Raw genomic sequence first — 25,569 nt, 5'->3', positions numbered from 1 at the left:
CATTATCTGATATTCTTTCTTCCAAGTAATTCAGTCTGTTGTTATGCTTTCTATTGAGATTTTATTTGGTTTACTGTATCCTTCATTTTAAGGATTTCTGACCGTTTTTTTTTTTTCAGAGTCTCTATCTCTTTCTTGTAGTAATCTTTTGCTACATGTATTTGCTCTCTTATCTCTTTGTTGGAGTGATCAATTTTTGCCTGTATTTGCTCATTTAGGTCATTCTTTAATTCACAGATCATTTTAATTATGAACCTTCTGAACTCCTTCTCTGACATGTCATCAACTTCTCTGACATGTCATCAACTTTAACTAAGTCATGTTAAATATCAAAATAAACACAAATGGCTGCGGGTACGAATCATGTCTCAATAATAACTCTGAATGTTAATGGCCTAAGCTCACCAGTTGAAAGACATAGACTAGCAGATTGGATTTAAAAAAACAACAACAACAACAATATTCTGCCTCCAAGAGACTCATCTCATAGGAAAGACATCCACAGACTGTTATTGTAGTATCCTAATTTGTTTGGGGCACTTTCCTCTCTTGTTTTTCATGTTGTCTATGTGTCTTCCTTTCTTGCAGTTTGGATCCTGGACCTGGATCCCGCGCAAGTTGGTAAGGGCAGATCTGGTCTGGACCTGAGCTCCTGCGGTAGTCTGCGGGTCAAAAGGGGTGGTCACATGCCAGAGGCTGGGCTCTGGCAGGTGTCTGCTGGTGGCAGGATGAATCTCAGGCCTACTGTGAGCCTGGGTCCCCGTGTAGGCTTGTGTAGGCTGATCTGGGCTGGGTCTGCCCTCCCATAGTATTCTCCTGTTATCTTGTTAGATAGCTTGCAAATATTTCCCCCTATTCTGTAGGTTGTCTCTTCACTCTGTTGATTGTTTTCTTTGCTGTGCAAAAACTTTTTAGTTTGATGTAATCCTTTTTTTTTTTTTTTTTTCCTGTGCTTTGGAGTTCTTGTCCAAAAAATCCTTGCCCAATCCAATGTCCTAAAGTGTTTCCATGTTTGTTTGTTTGTTTTTACTGGTATTTTCGTAATTTCAGATCTTACACTTAAGTCTTTAATCCAGTTTGGGTTGATGTTTGCATATGATGAGAGATATTCACCTAGCTTCATTCTTCTGCCTACAGGTATCCAATTTTTCCCTATAGCATTTATTGAAAAGATTGTCCTTCAATTTGTGTTTTTAGCAGATTTGTCAAAGACCATTTGGCCATAAATGCATGGATTTACTTCTAGGTTCTCTATTTCATTGGTCTGCTTTCATGCCAACACTGTGTTCTTTTGATTGCTAACTCTTCGCTGTATATTTTGAAATCAGGTAGTATAATGCTTCCTGCTTTGTTCTTTTTGCTCAGGATTGCCTTAACTCTTTTGAATCTTTTGTGGTTTCATGCAAATTTTAGAACTATTCTTTCCAGTTCTGCAAAGAATATCATTGGTATTCTAATAGAGATTGCATTGAATTTCTAGATCATTTTAGGTAGTATAGATGTTTTAACAATATTAATTCTTCCAATCCATGAACACAGGTTGATTTTCCATTTTTTGTATCCTCTTCAATTCCTCTTATCAACATTTTAATAATTTACATGGTATAAATCTTTTAACACCTGGTTAAATTTATTCCTAGGTATTTCACTTATTTTTTGCAGCTACTGTAAATTGGATTGTTTCTTGAATTTTTTTAAAAAGATAATTTGCTATTGGTATTTAGAATCTCTACTAAGTTTTATACATTGATTTTGTATCCTGTAATTTTTGTTCACTATTTCAAATAATTTTTTTTTGGTAGAGTGTTCTTAGATGTGCTTTTCTGTAGATACACTCATGTCATCTGCAAACAGTGACAGTTTGACTACCTCCTTTCCAATTTGGATGTCCTTTATTTCTTTCCTTTGCCTGACCGCTCTGGCTAGTGCTTCTAGTACTACATTGAGAGTGGACATCCTTGTCTCAGGTATACGAAACAGGTAATGAGCTGGAATTGGCCCAGGGGCCTGAGTTTGCTGACATTTGGTATGTTAGAATTCAAAAACATTCATTTTATATAATAAAATTTGTATGCTCAATTGTCATTCTAAACCTAAAATCTTTATCATTAAAGAAAATTAGAATGAAATATTTCTATTTTTAAATGACAAAGGGACAGGAAGTTGGTGACCATGTTCAGGATAGATTTGACTTTGAAATCAGTTTTAAAGTCATCAATGTTGTGATTTAGGAATATGTCGTTTGCTTTACAGATGAGCAGATGGAGTTTGTTCTTAACTGGATTTTCTTCCATTTTTTTTTAACAGCTGAGGGTCTTCAAGTTAGCCAAATCCTGGCCAACTTTAAATACACTAATTAAGATAATTGGCCACTCTGTTGGAGCTCTTGGACATCTGACCGTGGTCCTGGCCATCGTGATCTTTATTTTCTCGGTAGTTGGCGTGCAGCTTTTTGGCTCTAAATTCTGTCGCCAAAAGAGTGCACACCTCTGTTCTGCCTCCGAAGACCCGTGTTTGCGGCGCTGGCACATGGGAGATTTTTACCACTCCTTCCTGGTGGTATTCCGCATCCTCTGTGGGGAATGGATCGAAAACATGTGGGCATGTATGCAAGAAGTTAACAAACCGATGTGCATTATTGTCTTTGTCTTGATATTGATCATAGGAAAGCTTGTGGTGAGTCTCAGATTTTTTTTTTCCAAAAAGGGGTGGGGGTGGGGAAAGTGGATATCTCTCAAATGTATTAGATCCTTTGACAACACTCTGCTCATGATAATCATAATTCTAAATAGAATACCAAGTACATCTTTAAAATCTTTTGAATTCGTTTTGAAGAAAGTAGAATAAGCATGAAACAACCATCCTTGACAAAGGGCCCATGTTGACTGATGTTCCAATACCTCCTGTAATTCCAGGTGATTATTCTAAGTCAGTCCTATTCTCTTTGCCAGTTATTGGCGGAGTTAAGGGTTTGTGACTTAATTAGGTCTGTAAGAAGTAAAGAGATGTCCACAGGGGATATGTGGGAAAGATTTCTTGATATTACAAGTATATATGAGGGGACAAAAAAATTGGTCTCTTTGCTTCTTATGGGCCTTTTTCTGACTGTAACTTCTACAGAAACTGTAAACTGCATGAGATTATGAGATCATGTAAGAACCTCGAACAAAGGAAGGTAAAACCGAGCACTGAGGAAGGTGGAGTGAAAAGAGAACAAATCCACCTTCATGTCAGAATTGGTCCCTAATCTATTTTCAAACTTCTTGTTGTGCTTATTATGTAAGCTGGCTTGAGACCATCCTGGGAAGCTGAAAGCACTGATGTTTAGAGAGAGGCTAGTTAGGCACACATTGGTAAAGGGATGAAGAGACAGAAGGTTCACAAAAATCCTTGAGTGCACATTCTCCAGAAGCTATCATACAAATATGATGATCTACACAAGATCTCTTTATCCCAAGTGCCTGATAAATGATGTTCATAGACAGTAATGATTCAGAAGTTCAGAAGAGCAGGATATCACCAGTGGAAATGGGGAGAGAGCATCAAGAAAGGCTTTGAAGAAATATGGTACCTGAGAGGTCCACTTAAAAGGCAAGAGGACATACAGAGGAGAGAACTTGAACTGGAAGGTATATAAGTGTAAGCAAAAGCCAAGTAGGTAGATGTCCACTGATCTAAATTTAAAGTGATCTATGCTTCAAAGGAAGAGTTGCAGATTTGGTCCAGACCTCACTGGCTCATCCCTAATATCTCACTGAGGTTAGGGATGAACAGGGTCTAAAGAGACTGTAAAAAAAAAAATACATCATCTCCCAAATTTTGTGAATAGTAGAGAACTTCACAGAGGTTTGGGATACCGGATCCTTATTCCAGTGGGCAATTCCAGCAAAAATCCAAGCTTGTGGTTCAACTGACCCCTAAGTTCCATGTACCTTCTATTTTGCCACATGATGATTACTTCATCTCCTTTACCCTGGCCAGGGTTTGCACACACTTGTTGCTTCTATGTAGTTTAGCTGGATTTGGCTCTTTGCATCCCTTAACTTCAAGTTCTCTTTTGTTTTATCATCTCCATGCCTTCCTCAATCTTTATTTTATAGATGAACTTTGTTGGGAGAGAGCAGGACCCACAACTCTCATTTGACTCTTTAAGTCTTGGGGGAAATGTTATTCTGGAAATTTACTGTACCTTTGCATTTGCTAAAATTTCCATTCTCCTTATCCACCCCATCCCTACCTCCACCCCCGCCCCAGGTGCTCAACCTCTTCATTGCTTTATTGCTCAATTCCTTCAGCAATGAAGAGAGATATGGAATCTCAGAAGGAGAGGCCAGGAAAACCAAAGTGCAGTTAGCCCTGGATCGGTTCCGCTGTGCTTTTTCTTTTGTGATTCACACGCTTGAACATTTCTGTTGCAAGCGATGCAAGAGGCATAACTTACCAAAGCTAAAAGAGATGACAGCAGACTCTGATGCAGAGAGCAAGGACATTATTCCTCTGGCTGCAGATATGAAAAGGGGGTCAGAAGCCCAGGAGGAATTTGGTGTACTAAACTCTGCACAAAAGACTTTCAGCCTTGGGTATGATAGGAGTTGGCTGGCTCCACTTGCAGAGGAAGAGAATGATGTTGAATATTCTGATAAAGATGATGCATCATCCATCACGCAGTCGGAGGCTGAAAGACAGGTAAGAAGGTTCATACATTGACTGAATTTTTACAAAGCTGGAATCACCACAAAACTCTTGTTGTGGTAACTGTTCTGAGCACCATGAAGGAATAATAAGAGTATAAAATGTAGTGCTGCTCTTTTAGACCCCTGTGCACATCCTAGGGCAGATTTCAGTCAGAGTCTTCCCCAGGGGGCACGACAGGAGGTGTCAGAAGAGTTCAGAGGGGAGCGATATCAGAATGGGCTGGAACAACAGCAAGAAAGTGCCTTTGGTTTAAACCTGGTAAGAATGTAGCACTAGTATTGCCCCAAAAGTGAGGGAAGGAAGGGTGGAAAGTGAAGTAAATAATAATGATAAAAGAGACAGTTATGGGACCAAACATGGTCTTCCAAGGGACCAGGCTTGTGCAGAAGTGGTGGGAGATGAGGGCTTTTGGTGGGCCTTGGTCTATTCAGCTGCTGTAACAAAGGGTCACAGACTAGGGGGCTTCTAAACAACAGACATTCATTTCTCACAGTTCTGGAGGCTGGGAAATCCAACTTTGAGGGGCCAGGAGATTCAGGTCTGGTGAGGGTCAGTTTCCTGATTCATAAATGGCACCTTCTCACTGTGCCCTATCATTGGTGAGGCATCAGGGTGCAAACAAGCTCCTGTGGACCTTTTAGAAATAAGGGCACTGATCTCAGATTCCATAACTTGGCTATTCACAATAGCCAAGATAAACATGGCTATGAAGGTATCTCGACAGTATGATGACTTTGATTCCATCAAATATATACTGAGGAATGGTGTAGTGAATCATATGGTAGTTCCACTTTTAGAATTTGGGGGGAACTTCAATAATTATTTCCATAGCATCTCCATTAATTTACATCTCACCAACAAAATAGAAGATTTCCCCCACCCTGTATCCTCTTCTAACATTTATTATTTGTAACCTTGATGAGTACTATTCTGCTTGGGATGAGATGAAATCCCAATGTAGTTTTTTTTTTAATATAGCTTTATTTATTTATTTTTATGTGGTGCTGAGAATGGAACCCAGTGCCTCACACATTTGGGGCAAGTGCTCTACCACTGAGCTACAGCTTCAGCCCTTAATGTAGTTTTGATTTCATTTCCCTGATGATTAAAAATGTTGAATATTTTTTTCATATAATTAGCCACTTGTTCTACTTCTTTTTTTTTTGAGAAGCATCTGTTCACTTCATTTGCCCATTTATTAATTGGATTATTTTGGAGTTTGGGTTTTGTTTGGATTTGGGTTTTGGTACTGGGGATTGAAGCCAGGGGTGCTTAACCACTGAGCCACATCCTCAGCCCTTTTTATTTTTTATTTGGAGACAAGGTCTTGCTAAGTTACTTAGGGCCTCACAAAGTTGCTGAGGTTGACTTTGTGCTTGTGATCCTCAAGCCACTGAGATTATAGGCATATGCCACTGCACCCAGCATTGTTTTGAATTATTTATATTTTGTGGTCATTAATCCTATGTTGGAAGAGTAGCTGGCAAAGATTTTTCTTGCATTTTGTATGCTGTCTCTTCACTTTGTTAATTGTTTCCTTTGCGGTGCTGAAGCTTTTTAATTTGGCATAATCCCATTTGTCAATTCTTGCTATAATTTCCTGAGATATAGGAGTTCTATTTTTTATTAATTTATCTTCTTTTTTTCTCTGTGTTCTTTGGATTGCATATCTTTATTGACATCTTTTAAGTTCACTGGTTCTTTCTTCTACTAATTTGAGTGAATTTTGGTCCTTCTAATACATTTTTCATTTTAGTTATTGTGCTTTTCAATTCCAAAATTTGTTTGGTTCCTTATAAAAATTTAATTCATATTTATTGATATTGTGTATTGAATTATAATTGTCATCATGGCATCTTCTATTTCTTTATGGATGACTTATTTTAATTCTTTAAACATATTTTTAATGGCTGTCTTGCATTCTTTGTTAACTTTTTGCCCTTTTCTGTGCAACTTTTGTAACCTGCCTTTTTCCTATGTATGGGTCACATTTTCCTGGCTTTTGCATTTTTAAAATTTTTGCTTAAAATTGGACATTTTAATTAACATGTTATAGCAACTCTATAACAAAGTTTCCCTTCTCTTTTCTGTGCTTTATTTATTTGATGCCTTGGCTAAACTAGTATAGTGAAGGTCATTCCCTTCCCAAACCACAACTCTACACACACACACACACACACACACACACACACTGCAAAGTTTTTGGCATCACTCCTCAGAGAGAACAACCCAGAATGTACACAGTCAGTCTAAGATGACAATTGTTTTAGCAGGGCTCTCTTTGATGCTCTGCTTCTATGATCTCTGTCAAGTCATCTGCCTTATTTGATATCACATCTGGATTTTAAGCTCAACTGATTTTTGCCTAATTACTCTATTATCTTTAATGATGCCATCCGACATGCATTGCTCAACATTGTAATCCACTTAAATGCAAGAAGAGATAGCATTTAAGGACACTCTTTTGAATTTTATTTTACCCCAAAAGATTCTTCTTGGATGTTTTCCCCACAGTTCTCTGTGGTTAATATGATGACCTAATTTATTGCCTTTAATCAAGAAAAGCTACTAGCCTCTTCATATTTGCTTACTACAGAATCTCCATTTCTCTATTGTTTTCAAGAATGCCCATAGGCCTGAACTTTCTCTCAAATAAAAGTCATTTTTTTTGTGTTGTTTGTTTGTTTTTTATTGGTGGATTGCTCTGGAGTTCTTTTTTCTTATGGATCCCCTCACACCTTAGGAAAAATCTTGGAGTCACTATTCTACGTACTTAACAGGGGCAATAGCTTTTCTTCTGGTCAGTTTTCTTTTTTCAGTAGACCTCCAAAGCCTCTGCTGGCCAGGCAAGCTGAAGTGAGAATGGTCAGGGTCCCAGTATTCTCAGGCTGCTCCTTCCACAGTCAAGTCTCTGTCCTGTGTGTGGGGGGCGCTGAATGGAAAAAGGGAGCTCACTTTTTGGCCACACTCACCAGGAATTTAGACCCTTCAGCTGAAAGAGGAGATGAGAAGTACTGGTGACCTTAACTCCTGATTAGGTATTGTATCCCTTGATTAGGAGCTGAGGGTCAAGGAACCTTATAATCTTGGCTATACCTGCCTCACTTGGGTTGGGAGTCTGGAAGGAGAAAGCACCTGTTGGCTCCAATGCTGCAGATAAACTTCTGCTGTCCTTACTGAATTTTAGTATGTTTTCTTAAATGAGTGTTTTGTCCTGTGGTGTATGCTCTCAGGACAATTTCCAGAGACTTCAAAAATTCTGAAGTTTTCACCACTTACAGTTATTCCCTGGAGAGGAGGTTCACAGAGATCCTCATGTGTCATCAAGTGTGTGAAACTCTATGTATTTTTTTTTTCTTTTTCTTTCTTTCTTCCCCCGCTTCCCAGAGCAGGGGGTGGTACGGGGGATTGAATTCAGGGGCACTCACCATTGAGCTACATCCCAGCCCTATTTTGTATTTTATTTAGAGACAGGGTCTCACTGAGTTGCTTAATGCCCCACTGTTGCTGAGGCTGGCTTTGAACTCTAGATCCTCCTGCCTCAGCCTCCCGAGCTACTGGTATTACAGGTGTGTGCCATGGCACCCGGCTGTATGTTTTTTTCTTAAAAATTAAATGCTAAACTTACTAATTTTAATGGTTCTTTTAATTTATTACATTGCTTTCATATTTTCTCAAGTACATTCGCCTCAGTTTTTATTTTGGGGGAAGGCTATTGATTTTATGTTATATATTTTGGAACATTAGTTTGAAAGTTCATGTTTATTGAAAGAATCTGTCACTCTCTCTTACAGCTGAAGTTCTATGATTGTCTCCCATACATTGTCTGGGACGTCCATTTCAAAACCATCTCTCTTATTACCAACCTGGGATTTTTTTCTAATAGTGACAGTAAGCATATTGCAGATCTGGTCACTGAACCAGTGGGTACTTTTGACCAGGTCTTATTTCTTAGGTTCTACTTCCTTTTTTCTCTTAGGTGAACAGCTTTCTATTATTGTAACTAGGAGCATTTGACACAGGGTTTTGTCGTTGTTGTTGTTATTGTTTTTTAGCCTTCTTCCTTAATTGCAAGAACTTCATCCCAATAGTTTCACCCCTCAGTTTTAACCTCAGATAGAGCTCTGTTTCCTTTTCTTACATGAAGCATTTTTAGGCACCAGTACCTGTTGCTACGACTTTATATTTCTGTCTAGTGTCTGCTCTGTGTGTTTATTCCTTTTTTTGTGTGTAGGTATGTATGTATGTATATTTGAGGACATGCATAAGTGTGTATGCATATTTATATGTGTTATCACAAATGATCAAAGGGTAGATATAGTCTTAAATCATGATCATATTTGCAGAAACCCTTCAATAGGATGAAATTCTTGCCTAAGCTATGACTTCATGCATCCTTTTCAGATATACTCCCAGATTATTGAACCAAATTTATTTATATGTAGTTCTGTATTGCTGTAGTTTTCTTTATGCATTTTGCTTCCTGTTTTGCTATGGAAACCCTCTCTGCCCCCAGAAGATAAAAAAATATTATTTTCTAAATTTTTCTTCTCAGTATTTTTGCTCATCTCTTTTTATATCAGACTATCACATAATTATAGATTTTATTTTTACTATATAATAGCAATGAATATCAGTACCATTTATAATAATTTATTATTATAAATTAAATAATTTATTAGTTAGCTATTAAATTTGAAGGACACATTTAAGAATATATTAAATCCCCATTTACATTTCACCTCTGAATTTTTTGAAGGGTATTTTGATTATGTAACTATTTTGATTATGTAACTTTGAAGTTAAGTTTCAATTATCTGTTTTATCTAGTAGGTTTCCCAGAATCATTTCACATTGAGTTCTTCCAGGGGCAGTTTTTTAAAATAGAGTAATGTCACAGACTATTCTCATGACTCTCAAAAAGCTAAGTAGAATTCAAACTTTTTTTTTTAATCTCAATCAAAATGTCCAGAAAAAATATTAATTTTACTCTGGGCTTCTCTGTGACAGGCCTCTGACCTTCACCAGGAGAAGCCTGCCATCCCAGGAGATCAAAGTGTGGAAATTGATGTGTTTCCTGAGGAAGAGGTTTATTTAGCTGTGCAAAATCCCAGAAAGGTAATTTTCTTTGGGAATTGTCGGAAGGAACATGTGACTCATCCACACACCTCCACAAGAGCCATTATGGAAAAATATCTAATGCAGAAAGAATCGCCAGAATTGAGTTTTAAGTAGAACATTTTTCAACTTTGCTACTATGACATTTAGGGCAGGACAATTCTTTATTATGGGACTTTTCTGTAAACTGTAGAATATTTAGCAGGATCCTTGACCTCTCTTCACTAGATGCCCAGTAACATCCTCCACCTCTGTTTGGATGATTAAAAATGTCTGCAGACATTGTCAAAATGTCTCTTACAGGGCAACATGAACAAGAACCACTGGTCTAGGTCTACTGTTTCACAAAGTGAGACAGATTAAAGTTAGAGTCTCAGCAGAATGGTCTTCTCATTACCTAGTTCCTAACTGGGATTAGGCAACCTTCAGGGAAGACATTTTCCTCCCTACAAAAAGACTCTTCCCGAGTCATCATATGCCTTGCTGTTCCTCAGCCATGGAGAGTGGTTAGTGAATTCTCTCCTGAAGTCAGGCTGATCAGAGCACTTAGGAAAGGACCTAACTCGACACCCTTCAGATCTCAAAGCCCCCACCTCATTGGTTTCTTCCCTAGCAAATCAATAATGAAGAATTAGATACTACCCTGGGGAAACAGGGTCTTGATAAATGACTCCCCCTTTCCTTTTTCTGATGCGCAGAAGTCTGATGCCATCAGTATTCCATCAGAATGTAGCACTATAGATCTGCAGGAAGCCTTTGGATATTTATATAGAATTGTTCCCCAACAAAAGCAACCAGAAAGATGTTTGCCTAAAGGTAAGTGGCCATATTCTTCATACAGTTCAAAAAGTCTTTGAATGGTATTTCTGATCTTTGTAGCTCTGTGGTTTTGGTAGGTGTCTTCCTTTTTCATAGGGACAAAAGGAAAGACAAGGCATCCAGAGATTCTTGAGGCTATTATGGGGTCCACGAAGAGGGGACTTCAGGAAATTCTTGATTTAGTTGGGCTCCACTCACACAGCCCAACAAGAAGGACAAACACTCTAGAAAACTTCCCTAGAATGTCCACTGGTCAACACGTCTACCACATTGTATAGTCCCTGGACATCCATTATCAGAATATATTTGAGGTTGAAAACCAAGAGAAGAACTTGGCTATTTTGGTTATTACCTTCATCTCAGGATCCAGACTTCCTAAACTCAAACTCTAGCCCCTCCCCTTACTAGCCACGTGACTTGTTCAGTGTAGTTAACCTGTCTATGCCTCATTCATAAAATGGAGATAACAATGGCACCGACTGCGAAGGATTGTTGTATGAAATGAGTCGATGTAATTATATATTTGTATGTCTAGTACGAGAAATAAAATATGGCCCAGATAATGGATCTGACAAGTATGGATCAATCAATAAATAAGTGATAAAAAATTGATAAATGAATCTAAAAATTAAAAATTTCTCCATCCATTTGGGATTAAACTGAGTCTAGAAGGAACACCAAGAAGGGGTTTCTGATTTCTCTTCTGCATTGTTTGACAGTCCCCAAACTTCACAGGGGCCAGGCTGGGGATTTTCAAGAGACTATAGTTCTAATTTCCATTTGGCCTGGTCATTGAAGAAGGTGCCAGATGGCAACAGTGGAGATGGAGAAGAAAGGCAGATGCTAGAAGGACTGAGGAGTGGGATAAAAGATGGGAAGAAATAGGCTTTTGGGAAAATTAACCTACTGATGTTCTGAAAGATAGGGGGAGAAAACAGGCAGAGTAGGGAGACCTCATAGTGGCTTGGGAAGATGATGCGGAAAGGAGTGGAATGTTGGAATCATCATGAAGTTAGGATCATCAGAACTGGGAGAAGAAGAAGGAGAGACTAGGAGAGAAGCACAGTGTGATCCATGCTAAAGGTTTATGTGTGTTGGGACAAATGTTCAGCTCTTTGTAGACATCTTGATAATTGATCCAGTTCTTTCACGTATGGCTTGGGTGGGTTCACAAAGCCTTTGGCTATCCTTACCTCATTTCTTTGAACACAATCTGTACATGAGTGCCAAAAATATTATTTCGTAATAAACAACCCACAAAACCTCAGAAGCACACAATAATAAACATACACCTGCACGATTCGGTTGTTCTAGACTGGGTATCTGTGCAATGTTGTATGGCTTTCCATGTGAATCGTGATATTGTCTGGAAATCCACTAATCTAGCTTTAGCTCAACTGGGTCATGGCTCTCTACTCCACACGTCTATCATCCTCCTCCCAGAACCAATGGGTTAGCCTGAACATGCCTTCCTTATGGTGCGAGAGGGAAAGTGAAAACATACCCAGTCCAGGCTCAGCACTGGCCCACCATGAAGTGCACTCCATGCTCTTGGCCATGGCCGAGTCCATTCAGGGGATTGGAAAGAGACTCTGTCTGCCTTGTCAGGCCACAAGGCAAGAGATGCCAATAGAAGGAGGAGTGAATATTCGGAGCTGTTAATGCAATTTACTAGAGCTCCTAACGCTAGTGCTTCTTCTGATCCCTTTCAGGTCTGCGTTGCTTCTTTCCCTGCTGTAGGAAGGACAGGAGAAAGTCTCCCTGGGTCATTTGGTGGAACCTGCGGAAAACCTGCTACCAAATAGTGAAACACAGCTGGTTTGAGAGCTTTATTATCTTTGTGATTCTGCTGAGCAGTGGGACGCTGGTAAATTATCATGGTCTCGTGTTGACATTGCATTTCAGGGCAGCTGGGAGAGCTGCACTGACGGGGCCCTTCCTGAGTCTGTAGATGTGGGTAGACCAGGCAGAGGGGGATCTTCACTGATGTACTTTTCAGAGTTTATCCTACGCCTGGGAAATCCTCAAGCCAAAAATGCTTTTATCTGCGGGGGAAAAAATGAACCCAAACCAGCACCTTAACATGAGTCCAGGCCTGTCTATTTACTCCCAACCACCACCACCTTTTTGGGAGAATTTCTACTTCTGTTGTATCTACACATTTCCTACTCCAGATAGCAATTCTCCCATCCTCTCTTTTCCTGAGGCTCCTAGTTCTGCTTTCTAAAAGGAGGGGACCAGGAGACACTGCTAGATCCTTCTAGACCAAGCGTGGTAAGAGTCCCTGTGTGGCTTGAAATAACACTAACTCCACTTGCCTCCGTAGTCAGAGAGTCATCATTTCCTTTCCCTCCTCTCTTCACACCTTCTGGTCCTTCTTGTACCCTCTCCAGCTCCTCCCTGGGAATCTCTTATCACTTACCCCCCCCCCACCTCCTTCTTCCTCTCTCATTCCTTCCCCTTCTATCTTGTGTCTTCCCTTTAAAGGGCCACCATAGGGAACTAACAGCTTTTACAATTTGCTAGGCTAAGTGAACAAAGTCCTGGGTCCCCCTTCTTGATTTAGAGTGACAGCTCATTTCACATTATCTAGCAAATAGAAAAGACAAGGAAATGTCTTGTTCCCGCATCCCATGCCTTCTAGCTAATGCTTTATATCCATGCGATCTCTACGTGAAAAGAAATGAGAATATACCAAAGCTCATCAGGGACTGTGACCAACATATATCCCCATGTAACTACTTGCTGCAATGTAAATTCATTTTAGACAAAAACAAACAAACAAACAAAAACACCCAAATGCTTCTAGAACCACCCATTGAACTCCCTTGATTGATGTATGTTGCTCGTCCATGGTCTAGGATTATCTGTAGTCTCTTGGTGATTACATGTCCATTGGTGATCTACATTTATTCCAATGTTGGGGTTTCTTTGGTTTTATTCTACAAACAGTACTTGGGATATTCTGTGGCAGCTGGGAGAGCTGCACTGACGGGACCCTTCCTGAGTCTGTAGATGTGGGTAGACCAGGCAGAGGGAAATCCTCAAGCCAAAAATGCTTGTCAGAAGGCCCTAGAGACACACTTATGGGCATTGTGGAGAGACATTGTATAATCAGAGACAGAGCAGAGGTTCACAATCCCAGTTCTCATCTGCCTTCAGGAGGCAATGCAGGCATCTGGGCAGAGCGATACTGAATATACAAAGCAGAGAGTGCCAGGAGACAGACCCAGCCCATTTCATTGTAATATTTGTAAAAAAAAAATGAAATATGAAGCACTTAATCCATTGCCAATGCATGTGGTCTATGAGCCAGCAGCATCAGCATCACCTGGAAGCTTAGAAATGCTGTCTTGGCCCTCTTTTAACCTCCCGAATCCGAACTTACCTTGTAAGGAGTTCTCCAGGTGATCTGTGCTTGTTAAAATCTGAAAAGTTCTGGTTTGGGCATCTAAATAATAATGAGAGCCTCCTGGATCATGAAATGGGCTAGTTGTAACTGAGCTCTGCTAATTCAGACTTGCTTACCAGTTTGATGCTGAGCTTCCAAAATGAGAGAGAAAATGAACCTATAACACGAATCAGATTTGTCTGTCCTCAAGAGGCAAGCAGACAAATCCCTGACCTTCAGAAGCTTGGAGAGCAGTAATGAAGATGGATGGCTCCATTATAGGCCAGATCATAAGCAGTGGGTGAAGTGGGACAGGTAGGGATTGGCACCTACCCCAGCCTTGTGGGAATAGGACAGTTTCCTGTAGGACATGAGAGCTAAGCTCAGATCTCAAGGCTGAGATGGGGTTGGCAGGGCAAGGAAGAGATGGAAGGTTTCTCTCGTCAAAAACCCGTTTGGTAGCAGGAAGAGAGGCTGTTTTACCCTTTCACATTCTTTTTTTCCCCGGGGCTATAGGCTTGCCTTCAGGCCCAATAGCAGTGTTAAGTTCTTGCCTGCCTGAGCATTTCTCTGTGTCTTGGGCAGGTTTAATACTAGGCTCCCTTCTCTCCTTTCTTTCATCCTCACTATGTGTAGGCCAAAAGGACAGGTGATATCCTAATTGTATCAACCTTGCAGAATCACACACATACTTCAGGTGAGGGAAATGCTTGGATGTAGCATGAAAACAGGGTCTCTCTGAAAACCAATAAGTCTCGTTTTCATGATCACACTTAGTGAATGTTTAATATTTGAAGTGATTTATCTTGGGAAATCAAGTCCAGAGCTGCTCAAATTTAGTGTGTCATGGCACATATAGAAAATGGTATTATTTGCAGGGGAAATGGGGTAAATGGCTAAGGCTGCTTGTTGGAGGAAATGACAGACTTCAGACCTGCGTCTCAAGTGTGGGCTTAGAGCATTTGGACTCAATACCATCAGCAATAGAGAGACACTGCATAAAGCCACCGAGAGGACTAGGAAGATGAAAGAGATGATCTGTGCCATCGGGTGTTTCTGGAAAGGTTGAAAAGATACACTTGGCAAGCCCTGAAAAGATTAGAAAGTCCAGGAAATGGTGTGGTGATCCACTAGGAAGATGTTTTCTATTCTGGTTGACTAGTGAAGAAAGACCATGGGACCCAGAGAGCAACAGAAGTATAGAAATGGCATTTTCCATTTTCATGTACTCAGGGATTTGATTCCATTGGGAAAAAAAAATCAACCTTGATTTCTTTTGAGCGAAACTGCATCACCAGGAGAGGGGCTCGCTTTTATTCACAATAGCAAGAAAAACAAAAAGTAAGCAAGGAGTGTTTTGCAAATATTCAGCGTGGCCTATGGCTGGATGTGCTTTATTATCTCAGGTATTTGAAGATGTTCACCTTGACAAGCGGCCACATGTCCGAGAAATACTAAATTATACTGACCATGTTTTCACATATATTTTCATCTTCGAGATGGGTCTGAAATGGGTGGCCTTTGGATTTGGGAAGTATTTCACCAGTGCCTGGTGCTGGCTCGATTTCATCATTGTGATTGTAAGTTTCCCATGTCTGTGACCGATGCAGGTAGAGGTGGGTTGGGGAAGGGGACTATTGAGGATTTGCTTTTCCTGTGTGCCTCTCCAAATTATTTACTTGTTATCATTGCCTCCTCACAGTACTTGTAACTCAATGTTTTTTGTCCGATGTAATTTCAGCCTTCCTTGTGCCCCACCTCTCATCCATGATACTTCCTATGCTCACCTTCCCAACCTTTAATGTCACTGGCTATTTCTTAATTTTTTAAAAAAATTTGTTACATATGACAGCAGAATGAATTACAATTAATATTACAGCACAATTTTTTTCATATGCAGCACAATTTTTCACATCTCTTGTTGTACACAAAGCAGAGTTACACCATTCATGTCTTTATACATGTACTTAGGGTAATGATGTCCATCTCATTCCAATATATTTCCTACCCCCATGGCCCCCCTCCACCCCCCTCCCCTTTATCTCTTTCCCCAATCTAGAGTCCATCTAATCCTCCCATCCCCCCCTCTTATGAATCAGCATCCTTATATCAGAGAAAACATTCAGCATTTGGTTTTGGGGATTGACAAACTTCAGTTAGCATTATGTTCTCCAACTCCAACCATTTACCTGTAAATGCCATGATTTGATTCTCTTTTAATGCTGAGTAATATGCCATTGTGTATAGCATGTAGATAAAAGATAAAACTATTGGAAGACATCCCACTGAAGAATGCAGTAGATTGGGAAACACTGGGTATTCTCATGGGTTTCATCAATGTTTCCAAATTTGATGGAACAGAGATGGGGGTAAGATTCCAGGTGAAAGGTGACGAGTGTCCCTGTTGAAACACCTCTTCCCAGCAAGAAGGACAGTAATTTGGTAAAGCCAGATGAACAGCTAAGCTCTGCCATCCTTCTCCCTCTGACTAGGGGCAAAGTAGGGGTACTTGGAGAGGTGCCTAATACTCCTTCAATAAGCAATGCTACTTCAAGCAAGAAGTCCATTGAAAAAATTACACATAGAAACATTTGAAGTTGATGACAAATTTTAAAATCTTATCATTCTGTCATATTCACTAATTTCTCTTAATTTGAAAAGTTGCTACTAGTGCAGTGTAGTTGGCAGGATGTGTGCAGAATGTTTTGGGTTAATAGCAAACTTTGACATTGGCTTAGTCAGGGGCATCATAACTCCCTGGCCAGCTGAGCAACTCCTCATTCTAGATGAACCTCGGAAGACTTTTCATGACTAATAAGAATGACTGAAGATCTGCAAGGAGTCACCCTCAGCTTAAGTTCAGCAGATTGCTAAATTTTCATTTTGTGTTCTTACCAGAGCTTTCCAACCCTCAGTCCTATGCCATAAGGGAAAAGTATTGGGGAGAGAAAAATGCTTTTTATTTCACAAAAAGGGGGCTATTTGAGAAAGAAAAAATATTAGCAAACAAATTAGTTTTTCTTTATAACTTTTTATTTTTGATCTTAAACTTTCTGAAAAGGTGTAAGAAATAGTATTAAGAACTCCTCCTACTCTTTCCCCAGCTTGACCAGTTAGCAATATTGTCGCTCCTCTGTTTGCTACTCTTTTTCATTCTCTCTCTCCATTTTTTTCTCTAAAATGCTTAAGATTGAGTTGCAAGCATCATGTCTCTTTACCTCTCAACCTGTCAACATGTGTTTCCTAACGAGGACATTGTCTGTCATAATCACAATACAATGCTCAAAGAAAATTCAGCATTGACCCCTAACTAAAACCCACGCCTGTTTTCCAGTTTTGCCAGTTGTCAAAACAAGATTCTTTATGATGAGTTCTTTCTACCCGTCCACCCTCTACCCCTGCCCCAATTCCATACTATGATACCACTGTCACATCTCTTTGGTTTCCTATGATTCACAACAATTTCTCAACTTTTTTTTTTCATCTTTCATTGGACAAATAATATAAATGCATTATTCCAGCTTTTGTGGACTGTAGCTTTGCCAGACAAGGAGAAAAGTGGACTCTCCATCTGCACCTTCCCTTCCAGAACAGTCTGACAATAACAATTGTGCTCAGCCTCTCAGAAAAGGGGGCTCTTTTTTAAAAATATATTTTTAAATTTGTTCTAATTAATACATGACAGCAGACCACGTTTTGACACTCCATACATAAATGGAGTATGACTTCTCATTCATCTGGTTGTACATGATGGAGAGTTACGCGGGTCATGTCATTATATATGCACATAAGATAATAATGTCCAATTCATTCTACTATCATTCCAATCCTCATTTCCCCTCCCTCCCTTCACTCCCCTCTGTCTAATTCAAAGTACCTCTCTTCTCCCTCCATTGTGAATTAGGACCTGGGTATCAGAGAAAACATTCAGCCTTTGATTCTTTGGGACTGATTTAAGACAGGGGCTCTTGAGCCTGTGCTGAACCCTGGGCAAGAGTTAGGAGCACTCACCAGTCAGGATCTCCTCCCACCAGGTGTCCGTGGTCAGTCTCTTCACCGTAAATACGTGGAAGCCCCTTCGGACTCTGCGAGCACTGAGACCTCTTCGAGCGCTGTCTCAGTTTGAAGGAATGAAGGTACCTTCTCCAGGTGGATGGGTGGAAATTTAGCTAACAGAGATATGGCGAGGAGCCCACGACTCTTGCAACTTGGGCTTCTTTTTTTTTTAAAGAGAGAGAGAGAGAGAGAGAGAGAATTTTTTAATATTTATTCTTTAGTTATAGGTGGACACAACTGTATGTGGTGCTGAGGATCGAACCCAGGTCGCACGCATGCCAGGCGAGCGCGCTACTGCTTGAGCCACATCCCCAGCCCCCAACTTGGGCTTTTCTTTGCGTTGCTAAGATTTTCTTGGGATTCCTCCCACCCAGTCCAGTGCTTAGAGTCTAAGTGGTGGAGAAAAGTCTGGGATACTCCCAAGAGATCTTCTGTGACAGTTGAGGTGGCTTCCCTTCAGGATCCTAGGGCAGCTGTCTTCTAAGTTTCTAAGCTCATCCTCAAGTTCTTCTCAGTGGAAACAGGAGCCAGGAGTGGAGCCTGTCAGACAGAGCTTCAAGAGAACCAGCCACGCCCATCAGGCCCATCCTGAGGTGATCAAGCTATGGGTGAGGCCTACACGTTTGTTTATGTTCTTCTTTTGTTTTGTTTTCCTGAAGGTGGTGGTCAATGCTCTCATAGGGGCCATTCCTGCCATTCTCAACGTTTTGCTCGTTTGCCTGATTTTCTGGCTCATATTTTGTATCCTGGGAGTAAACTTCTTTTCCGGACATTTTGGAAGATGCATTCGTGGAAAAGATAAAAGCAAATATCTTCCTTATGTTGAGAACCGAAGTCAGTGTAATGAGACTTGGGTGAACCTGGAAGTCAACTTTGACAATGTGGGGATCGCTTACCTTGCTCTGTTGCAAGTGGTAAGTGCTGTTGGTGGATTTTTCACCCGGAGAAAACCTGTAAGAACTGTAAATCATTTTTTACTAAAACCTAGTGACTCTATTTAAAATGACAGAATCAGCTGTGTCTGTTGATGGCAAAGTCTGCAGTTGTATCCGTGTTTCTTTGCTTCTGTTGTAGGCAACATATAAAGGCTGGCTGGACATCATGGAAGCAGCTGTTGATTCCAGAGGGGTGAGTTCCTGTTCCCCTATGTTCTAGAATGTTAGGGTCAAATGATAGATAGTCCAAAACTTCCTGCCTTGGAGTTTCCACAGCCAGAGAGCTCTCTGCCTTGTTTTCCTTGGGACAAAATTACAAAATACCAGTCTGATTAAACGGTATTCTAATCATGTCCAATTTGTATCTGAAATCCCAGTATTCTCTAAAGTCCAGTCTTCCTTCTCCATGGTGAATAAGGGAAGACTGTTCATGTGAAGATGGAGCCAGAAGCCATATAATCATGGGATGTCTTGATTTTTCTCTAATCTCTTCTACAAATGAATGGAGAAGAAGAAACCAAATGTCAAAGACAACCTGACCATCTTAGACTGTGAGAAAACTTTAAGACTGGGCTACATCTGAGTAAGAGAGGGCTTCCCAAGACTCCAGTTTCCCTGCAGACTAGAGGGGATTCTGGTGATTGCCGATTGTTGGATTCCAGTTTTAAAAAAAAAAAATAGTTGCCCAAAGCCACAGAGTAAGCAAATGGTTGAATCGAGAATGAAATCAATGGGGGAGGTGTGTTTTTTTTTTTTCTTATCAGGCACATGTGTGTGCGTTGTTCTATTTGGGGGTCTGCAGGGTGGATGCCTGACACATGGTAAGTGTTTAAATGTGTAAGAGGGCAATGGCAGTGGAGATGGTATGAGTACTATAACAGACACGTTAAGGAATGCAAATTTGTCTTTATGGTCATTCTAGTTCTCATTATAAATTCACAGACTGTCATTATGAGTTCATAGGTAGATAATGCATAGCAACAAATCTGAATTTGCTTTATTCTGAGTATGTTAATAAAATCCAGTTTCTGGAAAGGAAAAGCTAGTAGTAGAAACTTAAGTGTTTATAATAATTATACAATTATATTACACATATATACAATTTATACTATAGCATTTATGTTATATAAATATATATTATATATACAATATAATATTATAGTTATACTATGTAACAAAGGACACATTTTAAAATATAGTTGTATTCATTTCTTTTTTTCCTTTCGAATACATGAACTTAACCTTAGTTTGTGTTGGGCATTCATCTGCCTTGAGGTGGAAGTGTAGGGTATGAAGGAAAGCTTCTGCAGATGTATGGCAGAAGAGGCGTGTGGCTTACCAGGATGAATGCTGGAGGTGGGGTGGAAATGTGTGGAAGGGTGCCTATTGTGGTTCTGGTCTTAGTGTGCACTACCTGTTGTATACCGATCGCTGCATTATGATCCTTGTCTGCAAAATCACAGGGCATCCTACTGGTATTAAATATTGCAATTTCAACTGGTAAATACCTGGGCCACTTTCCCCTATCAATTCTTCATGGCCTCACACAGACTCTCAGATTAAATAGTAATGACATGGAAAGCAGTATTGAGGTTCTTCCAAAAAATAGAAATAAAACTTATATATATGACTCCTTCTCATGGTCCCTGGCCTAAAAGACTACTCCTATCCTTTGCTACAAGGTCTACCATGGCAGGTCCATGACTATCAACTCCATATCTAAGCCACATGGGAACTGAGAGATTCAAGGAACCTCACTCTACCTGATTATGCTTCCCCAGGCCCGTAGGTCAGCCTGCCTACCCAGTATATCCCAGGTCTTCCAAGAAGTAGTTTCCTCTCAGAAAAATACAGATTAAAGCAAGAACATCTTCTTTGCCTTCCACATTCCACTCAATTTATTGGACCCCATTTTTCCTCTCCAGACCAAAGAGAAAGAATCAGGACATACATCTTGAACCTCTGATTATGTTTCTTTTCCACACCCCTCAATTTCCTCCTCTTGTCTAAACCACCCTCACGTAAAACTTGTCTACTCTAAGACCTTGATATGGCCAAAGAGGGACATGAAGGAATGTAGATATTCTTATTTCTCAAGGCAATAACAACTTGCAAGCCTACTAGCCCATTGCGATATCTTATTTTAAATGTCAGATGCTGAACCTTAATTCTTTCTTCCCATTATATTATTTCTGTCCTAATGCCTGTTCTTTGTTGAAATAAATGGAAGCCTCAAGCCAACTGGTATGAAGGCCAAGTCTTTAAGGCATAAGAGAAAAGTATTTTTAATAACTGTCTCCATTACCCGAGCCTATATGAGAGGTGTTGAATAACAAATATAAATATACTTCAGTGGCAATGGAGCTCTCTACAGTGCTAGCTATATCTTTGAATATGATCAGGAAGAAGAAAGAGAAATCTCATCATCTACCTAACATGCATGCATGAATCCAATGGCAATATGTGCAAACTATTCACCCAACAAGGGATTAATATGCAAAATATATAAGGAACTAATCCAACTTAAATTGGCCAAATGACTTGAATAGACATTTCTCAAAAGAGGATATACAAATAGCCAACAAGTATATGGAAAAAATGCTCAACATTACCAATCATCAGAAGAATGCAGATCAAAAATCACAATGAGGTATCATCTCAATCCAGTTAGAGTAGCTATTGTCAAGACCAAAAACTTAACAAATGCTGCTAAGGATGCAGAGAAAGAAGAGCCTTCTTACAACAATGGTGGGGATGTAAAATAGTAATGACATGGACAATAGTATTGAGGTTCCTCAAAAAAAAAAAAAGAAATAAAACTTACATATGACTCAATGACCTCACTAGTGGGTATATGTTCAAAGGGATTGAAATGAGTATGTTAAAGAGGCAGGTTCACTCCTGTTTATTGTAGCACTATTCAAAATAGCCAAGATATGGAACCAACCTAGGTGTCCACCAATAGATGAATGGATTGAGAAAGCATGGTATGTATACACAATGGAATATTACCCACCACGTGAGTGAATAAAATCATGTCATTTGCAATATTGATGAAACTGGCGGTGTTATCTTAAATGAAATGGCAGGCACCAAAAACCAAGTATTGCATATTCTCACTTATATCTGGAAGCTAAAATGTTGATCTGACAGAAGTAGAGAGTAAATAATGGTTACCAGATTCTGAGAAGGGCATACGGCTGGAGGAGAGAGGGTGATAAATGGCTACAGGAATACAGTTATATAGGAAGAATAACTCATGTTCTATAGCCTGGTTGCATGACTGAGGTTGACAGCAAATAATTGAATATTTTAAAATAGCCAGAAGAGAGGATTTTGAATGTTCTCAACACAAAGAAATGATAAATGTCTGAGGTTATAGATATGTCAATTACCCTGATCAGATCATTGCATATTATATATGTGTATTGAAATTATTATGTCAATTTAAAATATGTATGTCTATAATATTAAATATTTCTTTATATATTATATATATATATATATATATATATGTATATAAAATTTTTTAAAGTAATGTGAGACACTTGGATGAAAAGAATCTCAGATGCTTTTGGCTACTTCTTGAACTGGAAGAGCTGTAGCCAATTTTTGTCCCTTCTAGAGCTTGATTGTTCATTCATTCGTTTATGTATTCATTCCATGTGTATAAGAACCTACATATCAGGAGGTGTGCTAGGCACTAGGAATTCAGGAGTGAAGGAATGGAACCATACACAGAACCATGAGAAAGGCAGTGGTCTCTGTATGACAGATGCAGTAGCTCAATAAAGGTGGGCAGTTTAGTCATTTCTGCCTACAGTGTATGTGCCCCTTCTCTGGTGGTCTTTCCTCCAGTTTTGTTCCCTCTAAATACAAATATATATATATATATATATATATATATATATATATATATATATATATATATATATATATATATACACACACACACACACACACACTCAGGGAGAATTTCTTTTAAAAAAAAATAACTTAAAAAATATATTTTTTATTTCAATAAATCTAAGTAGGTTAAATTCCCACATAAAAGAGTTCTTGGTTGGTTCATAAAGTAAATGTAAACTCATAAAAAAGCATAATTCAGAGAAGTTAAATGTAAACAAACTGGTAAATATACACTAGGCAAATGTAAACCAAAAGAAAATTTGTGATCTTCATATTAAATGATATTTAGAGACTGTATCATAGAATTGTATCAGTATACAAAGCACATGACAGAAGTTCATTTCAAGCCAAAATGTAGGAGATAACAATAAAAAGAAATTCAACTACTGGTGGAAAACTTGAAATATATTGTCAATGTTAAAAAATGAGGAAGAAGAGCTGGGGTTGTGGCTCAGTAGTGGAGTGCTTGCCTAGCATGTGTGAGGCACAGGGCTCAATCCTCAGCACCAAGTAAATAAAGGTCCATTAACAACTAAAAAAAATATTTTTAAAAAAGAGGAATATCTTTGAATTTCTTTCTTTCTTTTTTTCTATGGTTCTGGGGATTGAACCCAGGGCCTTGTGCATGCAAGGAAAGCACTCTACCAACTGAGCTAAATCCCCAGCCCAAAATCTTTTGACTTTTGAATTCATTCAAGTCTCTGCTGAAGACTGAAGCTTTAATTCATTTCTTCATATCCAGGTTCTATTCTCTTCTGTCTTACACTGGTACCCTGAGAAGCTGAACTCTTTTTTTTTTAAATTATTTTGTATTAATTCATTTTGACATAATTATATAGGCATGGAATATAATTTGCAATGCTCAGGAGGCTTTCAAAAAGCAAATTGGATCATTCCACACCTCTCTCACAATCCTCTAATGATTCTCCATTGCTCAGAAGAAAAGCCTGAGCCTCCCCCACCCCGTATTCCTACTATGTGCACCATTCAAGCTAAGCAAGGAAAAGCAAAGTACCAGGGTCATCTGGAGGAGGTTAAGTGTGTGATGTTGCTGGTGAAAAGAAAAAAAAATGCTTTGGTCTTGTAAGTAAAACAGCTAGGATGGTTTAATTTTTCTTAAATAATTGTTTTTTCTCTCATTAAAAAAATCCCTAACAGGAAGAAAAACAGCCAGCATTTGAGGCAAAACCACTCATGTACCTTTACTTTGTTGTTTTTATCATCTTTGGGTCATTCTTCACTCTGAATCTCTTTATTGGTGTTATTATTGACAACTTCAACCAACAGCAGAAAAAGATAAGTATCTGGGTTATCCTGCCAATAGCTTTTCTTTTTCTTTTTAATTTTTAAAAATTTATTCTAATTAGTTATACATGACAGCAGAATGCATTTCGTTGTACACAAATGGAGCACAACTTTTCATTTCTCTGGTTGTACACGATGTAGAGTCGCACCGTTTGTGCAATCATACATGTACCTAGGGTAATGACATCCGACCTAGATAGATGCCCTTCAATAGATGAATGGATAAAGAAATTGTGGTATATATATATATATATATATACACAATGGAATATTACTCAGCATTAAAAGACAATAAAATTATGGCACCTGTCAAGGGCTTTAATGGGACATGATTCTGATGTAGATGGTTGTGCAGAGAAGCTTCTATTATCTGCTTGAGAACAAAAAGCTTGTGCCTGAGAAAATCCTCCAAAGTCGTTATTTTTATGTTTATCTTATCCTTCAATGGACACTGTTGTTGTTGAGATTAAATCTGATAATAATTGAATTTTAATAGAATAGCAATCACCAGGATTAGTATTTATGACCTAGAGTCATATTTTAATAACATTCCAAGTTTTTTTTTTAATCCATGATTAAAAAGTATGAACTTTCCTGTTTCAACAAACTTTTTCCTGGTTCCCAACATCAGTCTCAGCAGATCTATTGAACCTACTTGGAAAGATCACTGAGGAAGAGGAAGAGCTAGAGAGGTCTTTCCCCATGCATTATAATAAACAGATCTTTATTTTTCTGATTCCAAAATCCACAGGAGCTTCATACTAAAAGTAGTAAATTAAGGAACATAAAAATAAAATATATATCACCTGAGAGCAATCACCTAATGGTAACCACTTGAGATAGTGACTCTTAACATTTTAGTATAATTCTCCCCAGTAATTTTCTAACTAAACATATAATTTCTTTTACTTAGTTGGAATTCCTTATATTTTTAATTTTGTAGTTTAAATGAGCTCATTAGTCATCATTCCTATGGCATAAAATATTTTTTGCCATAATTTTCAAGGCTGAATTATATTCCATACTATGTATAGACAACAATCCTGATCAATGCTCTGTTTTGGGACATTTAGGTCATTATAAACTTCTTGTTCTTTTAAAAGCAATAATAAATATTCCTTTGGATTTTTTATTATTTTCTCAAGATAAGTTCCAAGAATTAGAATATTTAAGGCTTTAAAGGTATCATCAAATTACCTCCCATAAATGCTGTGGTAGCTAGCCTTCTCTTGCAGGATATGAGAATGGGTGGTAACTCACCATTCTGATGGGTATAATTTATAATCTTCTCTAGATTTATGAGGAAAGGGTTATCTCATTGTTTTATATTTGTGTGTTTGA

The 25,569-nt window shown here is 38.9% G+C and overlaps 1 protein-coding gene across 1 annotated transcript in view; it reads left to right on the top strand.

Moving 5' to 3' along the window:
• Scn11a (sodium voltage-gated channel alpha subunit 11) overlaps positions 1–25,569 on the top strand; it is an 82,157-nt gene that overhangs the window by 43,439 nt on the left and 13,149 nt on the right. The window contains exons 15-24 of the mRNA XM_076869138.2: positions 2,308–2,676; positions 4,255–4,686; positions 9,706–9,813; positions 10,512–10,629; positions 12,345–12,499; positions 15,430–15,603; positions 18,058–18,159; positions 18,739–18,993; positions 19,154–19,207; positions 24,082–24,223. Of these exons, the coding sequence (XP_076725253.1) occupies positions 2,308–2,676; positions 4,255–4,686; positions 9,706–9,813; positions 10,512–10,629; positions 12,345–12,499; positions 15,430–15,603; positions 18,058–18,159; positions 18,739–18,993; positions 19,154–19,207; positions 24,082–24,223 (1,909 nt within the window). The remainder of the gene's footprint in view (positions 1–2,307; positions 2,677–4,254; positions 4,687–9,705; positions 9,814–10,511; positions 10,630–12,344; positions 12,500–15,429; positions 15,604–18,057; positions 18,160–18,738; positions 18,994–19,153; positions 19,208–24,081; positions 24,224–25,569) is intronic.

The sequence above is a fragment of the Callospermophilus lateralis genome, chromosome 1 (assembly GCF_048772815.1).
Source record: "Callospermophilus lateralis isolate mCalLat2 chromosome 1, mCalLat2.hap1, whole genome shotgun sequence".
Lineage (NCBI taxonomy): Eukaryota > Metazoa > Chordata > Mammalia > Rodentia > Sciuridae > Callospermophilus > Callospermophilus lateralis.
Note: the sequence above shows the minus strand (reverse complement) of the source record. Positions and strands in the feature narration are given on the sequence as shown.